The sequence below is a fragment of the Amblyomma maculatum genome, chromosome 1 (assembly GCF_055883805.1).
Source record: "Amblyomma maculatum isolate TAMU_Amacu chromosome 1, ASM5588380v1, whole genome shotgun sequence".
Lineage (NCBI taxonomy): Eukaryota > Metazoa > Arthropoda > Arachnida > Ixodida > Ixodidae > Amblyomma > Amblyomma maculatum.
In genome coordinates this window covers 261,326,843-261,341,153 of record NC_139344.1, presented here as the reverse complement: position 1 = coordinate 261,341,153, position 14,311 = coordinate 261,326,843, and the positions used below count along the sequence as shown (strand labels likewise).

The 14,311-nt window shown below is 43.7% G+C and overlaps 1 protein-coding gene across 1 annotated transcript; it reads left to right on the top strand.

The window, feature by feature from the left end:
* The first annotated feature begins 5,623 nt into the window (after positions 1-5,623).
* On the top strand, positions 5,624-14,076 carry LOC146206376 (uncharacterized). Its single transcript, XM_084591047.1, has 2 exons — positions 5,624-6,461; positions 13,750-14,076. The coding sequence occupies exons 1-2, from the start codon at positions 5,928-5,930 to the stop codon at positions 13,807-13,809; spliced, it is 594 nt and encodes a 197-aa protein (XP_084447173.1). The 5' UTR covers positions 5,624-5,927; the 3' UTR covers positions 13,810-14,076.
* The last annotated feature ends 235 nt before the right edge of the window (positions 14,077-14,311 follow it).

Sequence of the window (14,311 nt, the reverse complement as noted above, 5' to 3'; positions counted from 1 at the left end):
CAATGCGAAGCATGTGGTCGAGACTCGTGACAGGACAATGCTTTGCTACAAAAGTAAGGGGCCAGTGCTTTTACATGGCAAGACAAAACATAGTGGGGTGTAAAGATGGCCTATGTGACATGGCAAAAGGGGCTCCGAGCAGTACAAAATACATTGCTCCTCGTCTGGCTGCAACTCAAGAAAAAAACCCAGCTCAGGAGGCATCGCTTCCGTCTTCATCCTGGTATTGCTCTGCTCCACAGTCCATTACATCAGGATGCTTCGGGCTGCTCGCCAACAGCTAACAACGTGATCGCTCCCCAAGCAGGGCTCCTGCCAGACTCCCCCGATTCTTCCATTCTGTCCCTTTATCTACACTTTCTGCCGCGTCAAGCACAAGTCTCGCGCCGCGATAACCTTTGCACATGCACAGTTCAGCTGCCCCTCCACGTGCTCAGACAGAGAGAAAAGAGCACGTGCAGTTTAATTAAAAGACGAATTGAGGTGTTGGAGCCGCACATATATTTACGCTAAATGTTTTATGAATTTGTGAAGCCTCTTCGTAGACAATACGACTTGTCAGCAATATTTCTTTTTAGTGGCAGGGAGTTACGAGTATACTCAAGAGGAGAGATGAAATGCTGGTGTCACCGTTGGTGACAGATTTCTCAAGTGAAATGTATATGTCAGTATTGATTTTGCGAGTGCAGATCCCAAAAGTTATGCTGCTCGGCCATTAATTTCAGAGTGGCGGCAAACTGGCCATTTTAATGAGGTCATTGCAAGTCTGGTTCAACTGGTGGGAAGATTTTTTTTTAATTCAGTTTTTTATGTGATAAAGGAGCCCTTTGTTGCCATACGGTTTTTCTTTGTCCATAGCTCATCATCATTATCATCGTTAGCTGGACTATACCCACTGCAGAACGAAGGCTTCTCTCGTAATCCTTCAGTTAACCCGGTCTTGTGCTAGCTGCACCCACTTGACCCCTGAAAACTTACTAACCTCGTCCACCCACCTGACTTTCTGCCGCCCCCTGCCACGCTTGCCTTCACTTGGAATTCAATTTGTTGCTCTTAGCGACCATCGGTTATCCTCTCTTTGCAATACATGTCCTGCTTGTGACCATTTCTTCTTGATTTCGACTAGAATGTCATTATTTAGAGTTGATTTCTTGGACCCACTCTGCATACTTCCTATCTCTAGACTACACTTACCATTTTCCATTCCTCAGCTCTATGCATCTACTTCAACTTAAGTATAACCCCTTTAATTAGCCTTCACATCTGAGCCCCATAGATGAGTACTCGTAAGATGCAACTGTTGTTTACCGTTTTCCTGAGGTATACCGGTAAGCTGCTAGTCATGGCCTGCAAGAACTTGCCAAATGCGCTCCATCCTAGACTTGTTCTACAGGTTTTCCTTCTGAATTTAATCCTAGTGCCAGCGGAAATAATGTGAGCGCCAACTGATACGATCTGCGCACCGTGTAATTTAATTTTAGTGTCAAGCATTTAATAAAAGCGGCAGTGTATTTAATCCGAACACCAACTCGAATGATGACAGCGCCAAACAATTGACTCAGACTGCCAACGCAATTAATACAAGCGCCAGCGGATTTAATTCATATGTCGAAAATAAATGCGGTAGAGGGCTCTAAAGCACGAAGCATGAATTCCAGAAATAAATCGAAATTGAGATCACTTCGCAGACCATGCGACGCTTAAGCGTCACATCTGCTTGCTCTATTTTGCTTTGTTCTTGTATCTTGCAAAAACCAAGGACCACGTGCAGCTGAAAAACTGCAGTTTATGACACGCCTCTTGCAGCTTTTAGTTTAGACGCATGACAAGTGAATAAATATGACTGTCATCTTCTAATTGGCTGGTTAAGCACTGCTTATTATGGGTTGTCATATGCACTGAATCTGCATGCTGATGGCATTTCGGCCTTCACACAACAGCCTGCTGTTTTTGTGAAATGGCAACCGGTGCAGAAATGTATTTGTGTTTCTAATAATGATTCAACACTACTAGCAGAAAAGAAGGATTAGTGTAAAGCAGAGTTGGTTCAGGCGAGAAGACATGGAGCCAGAGAAACATATCTCATTTTACCGCTTTCTCAATTTTACACGGCCACTACCACGGAAAGAGAGAGCGCGTGCCGTTGCATTTAGTCTGGCTCTGACATGGCAAAGTGGCTGAAACTATGTACAGCAGAGCTTTTAACCCAAACAGCAGTGCTTAATTTGCCTGGGCTGTAATTGTAGCGGCGTAGGAGACTACAGGCTTGTAAAAGCACAGAAGCGGCCGTCTTTAAAATGCAGTTTTATTTTCTGGGAGACATTAGGTTTAAAACACTTGCATCAAGGCAATGTTTGTCATAATACTGATAAAGGCTATCCTATACGTTGACACTTTGCTGATTCGGCGCATTGTCTGAAAGATGATCTCAATTTTGATTTATTTCTGGAATTCATGTTTCGTGCTTTGGAGCCCTCTATTGCATTCATTTTCCACATATGGATTAAATTGGTTGGCACACGGATTAAATTTGCCAGCACTTGTATTAATTGCTTTGGCACTCAAATTAAATTAGTTGGCGCTGGCATTATTTGAGCTCGCGCTCGAAATAGATATGCTGGCGCTTTAATTAAATGCTTGGCACTCGAATTAAATTACATGGCACGCAGATTATATCAGTCAGTGCTCAGATTATTTGCACTAGCACTAGGATTAAATTCGGGGGGAAAACCTGTAGTTATCGCTCTTTCATGGTCCGGATCTGCGGTTGCTACCTGTCCTATGCAGACACATTTGCCAACAACATCCAGAGCTTTGTTACCTGCAGGGTGGAAGTACTGCTCCATTCACTCCGTTTGCTTTATTCTGCTCCAAACTGCTTTGCCTGCGCCATCCTGCCCCAAAACACAATATTGTTCCAAAACTCCAAAACTTGATGTTTTGCCATGATGTTTTGATGCCTTGGTATTTTGCCATAAAATTTAGCGAAACATGATTTTTGCTTAAAATTAATTGTATTTGGCCATTAATTGCGCCAGGTACAAGAAATGCGGTTCGATGCAATTTGGGTAGGTGACTGTGAGAAGTGCAGCAGGGCAGTGGCATGTTGTGCTATAGACCTTTTCACGAGCCTCGGCGAAACCGGTTTGACTGGGCTGTGGGGCGGCTTTGGGAGAGATAATTCTCAACTTTTCTTATGCTAGCAGCACAGCCCAGTATTCAATATGGCAGCGCCCACGACTACTTTTCGAAAAGGTCTATAGACCAGAACAAGGAGGGTAAATTGAACACTGCCATTTTGAGAGCGTTCTAGCACCATCTATAGTTGCCGCAGCGAAACTATGCCTCTGGATTGTCAAACGAGGCAGCCGTGGGTGTCTAGCTCTTGCGCTTTTATGTTTCTTTTTGAAGTTTTCACAACTGGTTGCTGATAAAATTGTCAAAAGTTAATTTCTGCCTCACAGCAAGACTATTCTTTACATCTTGCGAGGGCAGAGGCAAGTACTGTGTCCACAAGTGAAGTGAGTGGTTCCTATAAGCGCATGGTACCATTGCATGCAGGCTTGCTATGGCTGTGACTTTTCTGATTTGATTTGCACCCCCAAGTAATGTCCCATGTACCAGCAAAACCTTTGCAGTCTGCTATATGTTTTACCTTTGCGTGGTGACTGCAAAAAATCTGCCGCAGCCCACACCTCACAAAACAGACCGCATGCCGCTACTGCGAGCGAATGCTTCTCATTGGCGATGATTCCCCGGTGTCTCTTTTGTTTTTTTTTCCTTTCCAGCAGGGTTGAAGAATGAATCAGCAGCACATCAACCAAACAGGAGATATCAAGGTCTTATTTTTGTGACTGGTTGGCGTTGCTTATCATGGCTGTTAAAAAAAAAAAAGGCACTTCCTTGCTGAAATGCAAACGGAGACATCAGGTTTACTCGCACTTGTGGCATGCCACCTGTTTGTGCGGTGCGGACTGCAACAAATTTTTGCAGACACCACGCGAGGGTAAGAAATGTCGCAACCGTAGTATTTTTTGCATAGAAAGGTACCATGCACTTAACCGAACCACTCGCTCCACTTGTGGACGCTGTGCTTGCCTCTGCCATTGCGAGATGTGTAGAACAGCCTTGCCATGAGGCAGAAATGCAATTTTGACGATTTTGTGAGCAGCAAGTTGTGAAAACTTCAAAGAAACATAAAGGCGTTAGCGCTATGAATAGCCATGGCCACCTCGTTTGGTAGTGCAGAGCAGTCATTTCGCTGCAGCACCTCTAGGTAGCCTTATAGCGCCCTCAATTTACCCTCCGTATTCTGGTCTATAAGGGTCGTCATAGTTTAAACGATGGCAGCACACTAGTGGTGGAGGTACAATGCACATTGGCTGGGCCTAGCTAACATATATAAAATTTTAATAAACTAGAAAAGCGAGCATAAGAAATATTTTGATCTCAAGTTATTCTAAAACGAGTCACAAACGACTGGGAGGAATTAATTGCGAGAAAAATGTTTTGTGCGCATGACAGCAACTTCTCCCAGCCTTTTGAATCGCCGGTGGTGAGAGAAGTGAGGGCAAGGAGCGAAGCAATTGCCACAGACTACCACGAGCTGTTGAGGAAACTTTCTGGTTACAAAGAACTACACGAGTTGTTCCAACAGTTCTGCTGTGAAAATGAGTGTGTACTTCACTATAGAATCGTTGTTAACAAACCTGTCCAGTCTACATCAGACAAAAGCATACTTGAAGCATTATGGGGGTGATGCCAGGACGGTGTTAATTGCAAGAAATGCTTTCTAGGGTGTTGGAAAGGCATAGAAAGCCTGTTGCCGACGTGTAGCCCCAGTGTTATTTAAAAGAAAACATGAGTCACTGGGAGACAACCATGAAGTAAAGAAGCTTAAGGAAGAAAAGGCTACCCTTCAGTGCCATCTATCCTTCCTGAAGGTACTACTGAGCAGTGCCCAGGAATTTATCAGCACAGCTGTGGAATCAAAGTGGCGATGTGCAGCTTGTTTATTTTAATTCCAAGGTAGTGGTGGTGCTTGAGCGTGGACATGTCTAAAGCTGTCAAGTCAGAATTGGCAAAAGCTTTTAGTCAGCTGTGTTACTTTAAACATCTTTACATGTTGAGATATGCATGCATAGGTAGTACAGCATTGAATCTTGAATAAAAAGTAATCAAATGGATTTTTTTGTATATCAGAAAAAAAATTGTAGTTGTTAAAAGTGCTTGACCCTAGAAACATGTTTCAAAGCATAATTTGAGTGCTCCAAAGTGGCATTACCAGTGCTCCCTGAGCTGTTCCAAAATGCTCGAGCCTGCTTCCACCCCTGTACCTATTAAGGCGAAAGCCTTCAATGGCTCATACTGTTGCTGTTTGTTCGTCCGGTCAGACATAGCTATCAATCCTATGACGTCATCACCCAAAACCGAAAATAACATCATCAGGAAAATGAACTTCAGTAGAGTAAGTTGTTGGGCTAGTTGGTATTCTAGATTTAAGGACATAGTTTTCAGCGCAAAGGCACGTGGCCAAAGAAAAAAAAAAAAAAAGAAAGACTATAGGGACAAACACTGCGCTGTGTTCGTCCCTATAGTCTTCCTTCTTCTTCTTTCCTTTGGCCGCATGCCTTTGCGCTGAAAACTTTGTCCTTAAATCTAGAAAAATGAAAGTCCGATCTCCACCGGGAATCGAACCTCCATACCTCGGATCCCCTGCCGAGCGCGCCATGCGCCCTTTTTTTTTCTTTTTTTCTTTATTGCCGACTTGGACATTCAAAACAAGACGATGAACAATAAAACGTGCCAGCATACTTTTGCGTGACACAGCGGGTTAAAACTTTTTCAGTTTTACCAAACTGAAGCCATGCCCGGAATTGTGAAACAGATCATAATCGAGTGGGCACGTTGGCTGGCCGCCTGACAGCATGTCCAACCCGTTGCTTTTTTACATGCAGTTCTTCCTGTTTGGCACAACATCGGTCAGCGCATTGCAAGATTCAGCGTGCTTGGTCATCACAATACCAGCCACCTACGGAGTCTGCGCGTACGAGCCGCCGCACCATGACGATCGCTGGACGTCAATGCGTCCAGGCCCATCGACATCATCAAGAGCCTATATAAGAAGCCAGCCACCATCAACGTCTTCCAGTGGGCACGTTGGCTGGCCGCCTGACAGCATGTCCAACCCGTTGCTTTTTTACATGCAGTTCTTCCTGTTTGGCACAACATCGGTCAGCGCATTGCAAGATTCAGCGTGCTTGGTCATCACAATACCAGCCACCTACGGAGTCTGCGCGTACGAGCCGCCGCACCATGACGATCGCTGGACGTCAATGCGTCCAGGCCCATCGACATCATCAAGAGCCTATATAAGAAGCCAGCCACCATCAACGTCTTCCAGTGGGCACGTTGGCTGGCCGCCTGACAGCATGTCCAACCCGTTGCTTTTTTACATGCAGGTCAGTAACAAGTCTTCTACTGTTAAATCTAGCGATAGATGCTTCATCCAGCTGACGTGCCCACCAATCCTATGTACACTGTGCTTGGTTGTTCGTGATTTTGTGCTTTCGTTACTAATGCTTTCTGGAGATGTAGAGCCGAATCCTGGGCCCACTACTGAGGAAATGCTAGCCGAAATACTTAATGGGCAAAAGAAAATTGAAAAGAGGTTAGAAGAAATTGAAATGAAGCTAAAGGTGATTGAGGAGTCAGCATCGGCTGTTAAGGAAATTAGCAAAAAAGTCTCTGGTCTCGAAAAAACTGTCCGCAGCTTGCAAGACAAATTTATTGACCTAGAGGACCGTTCCCGGAGGAACAACCTTCTAGTTTTCGAGGTCAAAGAAAAAGATGAAGAAACTCAAGACGATTTGAAGGAAGCTGTGATTGAGGGCGTGTTTGAGAACACCCTTGGAGTGCAAGTGTCTTCGGTAGAGCGTATACATAGGATTGGGCGCAAACAAGGGACTCGACCACGCCCGGTAATAATTAAGCTCTTCGACCACCGCGAAAAAATGACCATTCTAAAGAATTGTTCCAAATTGAAGGATACAGCATTTTCAGTTTCGGAAGATTTTTCAGCACATACAAGGCTCAAAAGAAAGAAACTCTGGGATAGTACTTCGGAAATTAGAGCAGCTGGAGGGAAAGTGCAACTAGTGTACGACAAAATTAGAATTAACGGCGAACTGTTCCTTTGGGATAGTGCAAGTAACGGAAGGATTCCCACAAGCAGACTAACAGTAGAGGCACATAACCCACCGTCACCGCCCCAGTGAACCGAAACCCATGTCAAAAAGCCACTCCGTTGCCTCAACGTTAACGCACGCAGCATCATTAATAAATCAGATGACATTGAAAGTATTATTATGACGCACCAACCGCATATTCTTATAGTTACAGAAACTTGGCTTCACTCTGATATATCCGACGACGAAATAACACCACCAGGTTACGGAATTCACCGGAAAGATAGAAATTCGCGAGGCGGAGGGGTTGCAATTATTTACCAACAATCATTACTTGTCTCAAAATTACCTGATATACCTGCAATCGAGTGCGTCATCATTAAAGTACAATTCGATGAGCACAATTTAATTGTGGGTGGCTTTTATCGTCCACCTACACAAGAAAACTTTTTTTCTGAGCTAAACGAATTTCTTTGTTCCATTCAAAGCTATTCTTGCAATGTCCTCTTGGGTGGCGACTTCAATATGCCGTCAATAAACTGGAGTAGTGATTTTCCCGAACCCCTTACAAGCAAAGCTGAACCTTTTGTTGACCTCGTAATATTTCATGACTTGGCTCAGTTGGTAAAAGTGCCCACCAGAATTCAAAACGAGACAGCTTCAATTTTAGACCTATTTCTTGTAAGCAATGCAGTGCTCAACCGTAATCCCGAAGTACATATTTTTGATGGAATATCTGACCACAAAATGATATCTTTAACAGTTCAACTTCGCCGTACCACTGACATTGAAAGAAAAAAAAGTTTCGTTCCAAACTTTTCGCGCGCTGAAGACGTCGATATTTTAGACGCCATGGATAGGTCGCTGTCGGATTTTATCTCGCTTTCTGAATCAAGCACATGCTGCGTGAACGAGCTATGGTCTTTCTTTAAGAACCTACTCCTGAAATGCGTTAAGAACTTTGTTCCCACGAAACTAAGTATACAGCAGCGCAAACGTCCATGGATGACGAAGAAAATAGTACGGATAGGGCGGAAAGCTAAACGAATAAGAAAACAACACCGTCAGCGTCCAACAGAGATTAGCACCATTAAACTTTCTAACTTACGCCTCCAACTAAAAATGGCCATTAAAAATGCAAAGGAATACTACCAAAGTGTATCTTTGAAGAATTATCTGCTTTCCTCCCCTGCAAGGTTTTGGCGACACTTTTCTTCGAAAAAACAGCCCCTATCCAGTTTCTGCAAAGACTTTCAATCAGTTCTTTTGTTCGGTGTTTACGAATGATGACGGTCGAAAGCCAACCTTTAATCCTTCAATTGAGTGCCCACCCATTGATAATATCTCAGTGACTGAAGAAGGCATTTTATCCCTCTTGTTAAATCTAAATATCAAGAAATCGCCTGGAATGGACGGCATACCTACTGCATTTCTTGTGAGATACGCCGAGTGGTGCTCGAAGTATTTGTGTATTCTGTTTAATAAGTCTTTATCGTGCGCAGCACTTCCAAATGACTGGAAGTACGCAAAGGTTACCCCAATACCCAAAACAGAAAACCGGTCGCTTATCACTTCGTACAGACCAATTTCATTGCTGCCCACATGCGCCAAAACACTTGAACATATTATATTCAAACATATTTCGGTCTTTCTGAATGACAACAACATAATTGATTCCAGGCAGCATGGGTTTCGAAAGGGATTATCTACAACAACGCAGCTTCTCGAAACCATTCACGAATTCGCAGCAATTTTAAACAAGCAGGGTCAAATTGATATGATATTCATAGATTTCGAAAAGGCATTTGACCGCGTGTCTCATTCTAAACTACTTTTAAAACTACAGCCAATACTTAAAAATGATATGCTGCTTGCATGGATTTCTGCATATTTGTCATCACGGCGACAGAGTGTGTTTATTGATGGTGTGCGCTCTGACTCAGCACCGGTACAGTCGGGTATTCCACAGGGATCCGTACTTGGGCCCCTTTTCTTTCTTATCTTCGTCAATGACATGATACAAGTAGTGAACGTGAAAATAAGGTTATTTGCAGATGACTGCATACTATATCAAGAAATCAATAACTGCAGTGACCAGGTTTGTTTGAATTCATCATTGGCCAGTGTGGAAGCATGGTGCGCCACATGGCAAATGACTATGAATGCAAAGAAAACGGTCGCTATGTCAATCACGCGAAAACGAAACCCTTTAAAATTTTCTTACAGCATTGGCGGTAATATTCTCTCCACGGTCAGCAGCTACAAATACTTGGGTCTCGTAATTGCATCTGACCTCAGATGGAACGAGCATATGTCATATATTTCAAAAAAAGCAATGCGTAAGCTTGGTTACTTGAGGAGGTCGCTTCGACAATCAACACAAGAAATCCGTCTTTTAGCGTACAAAACGTACATTAGATCAATTCTTGAGTACGCCTCAGTAGTATGGGACCCGTATACCCAGAAAAACATAACACAGTTAGAAAGCATTCAAAGAAAATCGGTTAGATTTATATTCAACTGTTATAGCTGGCAAGTATCTCCGACGGTTCTTCTAAACAACGCAAACTTAGAGCCATTAAAATTGAGACGGTATAGGGACAGACTGAAATATATGTACCTACTATATCATGATATGCTGGGAATAGATAAGGATGTGTACATTAATTTAGTTTCTAAGCGCCCAACACGTTCTAATCATTCGAAAAAAATTGAAGAATTTTCTTGCAGGACTAACGTGTTTAAAAACTCGTTTTTTCCACGGACAGTACGTGAGTGGAATGCGCTCACCTCGAGTACAGTGGAATGCCCGACGGTCCAGTCATTCTGCGGCATGCTTAACAGTATTGAAGCAAAATAGAATTACCATCGTGTCGTTGTGCGCAATGCCTTGAGTGCTTCATATGCATGATTGTTTCCATTGTTTGTACATTTCGTTTCTTGCTCAAGTGACTGAGCATGCGTGGTTGTGTCATGCTGCTGTGCACGCGCCTTTTTGTTTTTGTCGCGCTTTACTTTTCGTTACTATTATTATTGCTGGATTTCGTCTCTTCTTCTCACTTAAATTCTTGCGATGTTTTTCTCTATGTTCGTTTTCTTGATGTATTATTGATATGCCCACTCCTGCCTAAGGCCTCAAACTGAGGCCGGCAGTATCCTGTAAATAAATAAAAAATAAAATAAATAATTCTTCTTGTCTACAGTGAGGATGATAGTAGCGATAACAATAATGCTGCAATTAGTGATAATGACAGTGATGGAATTAACAATGACAATGCAATTAGTTGGTAATGATAATGAGAGCAAATGTGATGCACCTTGTGCACCAACAACACTCAGGCTGTCGCATTTCTGCAATGTAGATTCCACAGTGCTCTCGGAATTTTTGTAAACTGTTGCTCTTATCCGAGGCTATTGACCATTACCGTAGGCTTCCACATATTAATTTTTAGGCCTATGTTTTTGCTTTGCTTGCCTAGGTCATTAAGCATTCTTTGTAATTTGTCCACTGAGTTAATTAACAAGGCAATGTATTAAATCAGCCCTTATTCATAATTGTTCCCACTCCAGGTTTCTGAATACTTCCTCTAAGCAAGTGGCAAATAGTACTGGGGAGATCGTGTCTGCTTGCCTAGTGCCTTTCCTTATGGGAATTTTATTACTTTCTTTATGGAGGACTATAGTTGCTATGCGGCCACTATCGATATCTTCCAATACTTTCACATACGGCTCACATACACCCTTAGGCAATGACTGCTGACGTTTCGACTGAGTCAAATGCTTATTCTAATCAACGAATGCTATTTATAAAGGCTGGTTATATCCCGAACATCCTTCTATCACCTCGTTGATAGCATGATGAATATGATCGATGGTAGAGTACCCTTTCCGAAAACCTGCCTGATCATTTGGTTGATTAAAGTCTAAGGTTGTCCTGATTCTGTATTTGATCCCGGATATATCAAATGCACATATATCATTTTCCTATATCGAACTCTCAAAATATCCCCCTGAAAATCCCACATTAAAGTTTAGCAGCGTTGTTCATGTCCATCGAATTGCGCGTCGTGCCCTGCAAAGGATTGTTTTAACAGCTCACCGGCAATCATTTTCATGCATAGAGCCGGGTTGTGCAGTCATGGCAGCTGCTGCCTGCCAAGATTTCTGGCGCCTGCGAAGTGGCATTTGGAAGTGTGCCCAATGTACTCTCCTTTTCGGCACTAGGTGGGAGGTGACATTCAATGCGTGTGTACGCCTTGCGGGTCATCGCCGCGCCCTTGGTGAGCAGTGTGTTGCCGGCAGGCAACGCACCACTGCCATACATGTACCATATTCATGCTTCTGGGTTATAGAGAGCCTCATCTGTTGGTTTGCCTTATATACGAAATTGCCTATGTATCTAACTATTCCGTGATCCACTTCGAGTTCAATATATATATAACTGTAGTAGCAACGACTTAGTAAATTCCGTATACGCAACAGGTAGTATGTTGATTGGTCTGTAATTTTTCAAGTCCTTAGCATCCCCTTTCTTAAGGATTAAAATAATGTCAGCATTCTTCCAAAACTCCGGTGACGATGTCCAGACATTGCATGTGCTGGGTGGCCATTTTTCAAGCACAATATCCCCACCGTCCTTCAACAAATCTGCAGTTACCTGAGCCTCCCCAGCTGCTTTCCCCCTTTTCATAGCTTCTAAAGCTTTCTTAATCTCTTCCTTTGTCACTGACGGAACGTCTGATTGCTCTTCACTATTGCTAATCTCATTATCAGCCTGGTTAAGTGTAGAGCTCCTCGGCTACCTTGGTATGCATACATCGGATTTTCACCTACTTAATTTCCCCTTCACCTCTTTCAGGCTAGCATTGTATTTTAGAGCATGCTCGATTCTCTCCGTAATATACTCCCTTGCGTCGAACAAATTGCGTTCACTGAGTACCTTTAACATCTCTGCCAGTTCTATCCTGACCCATCGGAGGGAGGTTTTCACGCCTTGCCATTTCATAATCAGATATTTCGTCTGCTTAGATAGTTTACTGGTAGCCTGTCTAATTGTCCTACTGCCTACCTCTGCCATGCACTCATTATCAATGGCTCTGAAATTATCGCTCATTGCTTCTAGACTAAGATCGCCTTCGTCGCTTAAGCTGAATATCTGTTCTGTTCAGAGATCCTGAATTCGTGCACCGTCCCTCATGTGGCAAACCTTATTCGTTCCCTCCCAAGTGTAGCTTGCTGCCGGGCTAGTTGATCATTCATGAAGTCAAGAATTTAGCGCAAAAATAAAGAGCGGACGAAGAAGGACATATAAAATGATTGACCAGCGCTAGTCAATCGCCTTATGTGTTCTTCTTCGTCCATTGTTCTTTATTTTTGTGCTACATTCTTGACTTCGTGTAGCAAGGGGCAGCAGAAAATGAAGTGTGCGAATGAGATGAAGTTTTCAAGGATTAGGTCGCCACAGCTGGCTAAACATTAAGATAGGTATGTAGGGACCTTGATGTCGATAGTGGGACCCGGCCATTTTCACTGGGTTCAATGACCAAGATACATAGGATTGGCTTACCTCTTACAAGCGGTTAAGCGTCCACAACCAGGGAGACGACGCTGTGAAGCTGAACGACATGGTGTTTTACGTGACAGGCATTGTCAGTTTGTAGAGCAGAAACCGCAAAGCAAACTTCACCACTTCACCGTTTCTTGGGCTAGTTGGTTCATATTTGTACTGTGAAAAACTGCGCCGAAATAAACACACCACAAGAAAGAAGACGGGACAAAGGCGCTTTTGTCGCCTTTGTCCCGTCTTTTTTCTTGTGGAGTGTTTATTTCGCCGCAGTTTTTCACAGTACAAACTTCACCACCTAGTCTGCTTTTAAACGCGCCTTTTCTTAGATCTTTGGCTGCCCTTGCATACAAAAGCTGTGTTCCAAACAGTACTTGTGAGCCTAAACCCAGCTGCAAGGATCCTTCACCAGTTATACTGAAGACATTGTGAACCTGTGTACACATCTAGAAGTCTCCAGCCAGAGATGGATCAGATAAAGCACATTCTCAAAAACATTGAGGCTGACGCAGTTGTCCTAAACCCTATCACTGTTGCCAATAAATTCATGCTTTGGCAGGAGCAAAGCAGCGCATTCTGGTTCAGCCACCTTCTGTGCACTTTGAATCACTTTCCAGCTTAGTTCCGTCACCAGCTTGCTGCTGGACCAGTTTAAAGACTGCGATTGGGGAGGTGACATAACAGCTACTCCTAATTGAGGACATTTGGGGATCTCCATCTAGCCTGGCCATGACCCTTCAGGCTGATTTGTGAGCTAGTGTCTGAAGTGCTGCCATTCATTCATCTGCAGGTTCCTGCTGCAATAACGCTCATGTATGGCAACGTCAGATCTGGTCAGACATGTTTATCCCGTTCCGCCTTCCACTGTAGCCTGCCACCTTCATTCCTACGTAACTGTCCCCTCTTTGTGTGGACTCCTGGTGCATATATGACAACCTTCTTATTTGTTATGCGTGCAGAGTTTCTGGTCACATTGTGAGTCATTGTCGCCACCTGCAGATGTGCCTGCCTTTACGCGCCCCTGAGCCTTGGCCACGTCTGTCCTGCAGACAACTTTGACACCTCCACTCACCACCTGCCTACTCGCCTCCATCCTCATAATGCCACTCGGTTTCTTTGCTGCATCTCTGCCCCAGGAAAACTAGTTACTGCCTGAGGCAAGAACTGCGAATACGTCAACAAATGTAGGGCCGTTCCTTGTTGATACTGGGGCTACTGTATCTGTGATGTGTAGGAAACTGCACTTGCTAATAAAAGTGTGGACAACATTATCTGATCTTTCGCTTCTCACATCGTAATGCGCAGTGTCTTTCGCCTTTGACTGCCTGCACGGCCAGGGCCGCCATTCACAGCTCATTATGTACCATAGAATTTGTTCTCTCGTCGTGCTGCTGTGAAACCATTTCAGGTTTTGACTTTCTCTCTGACCATGGCACCATCATCATCATCATCTGCGTTAATGCCTAATTAGAACTTCTCCCATGCAGTTTGATGATTTGTCTCCCACTTTGAGCAAACTGGCTGTGGCTGCCGACATTGAGCTTCCTGCATGCTCATCTTC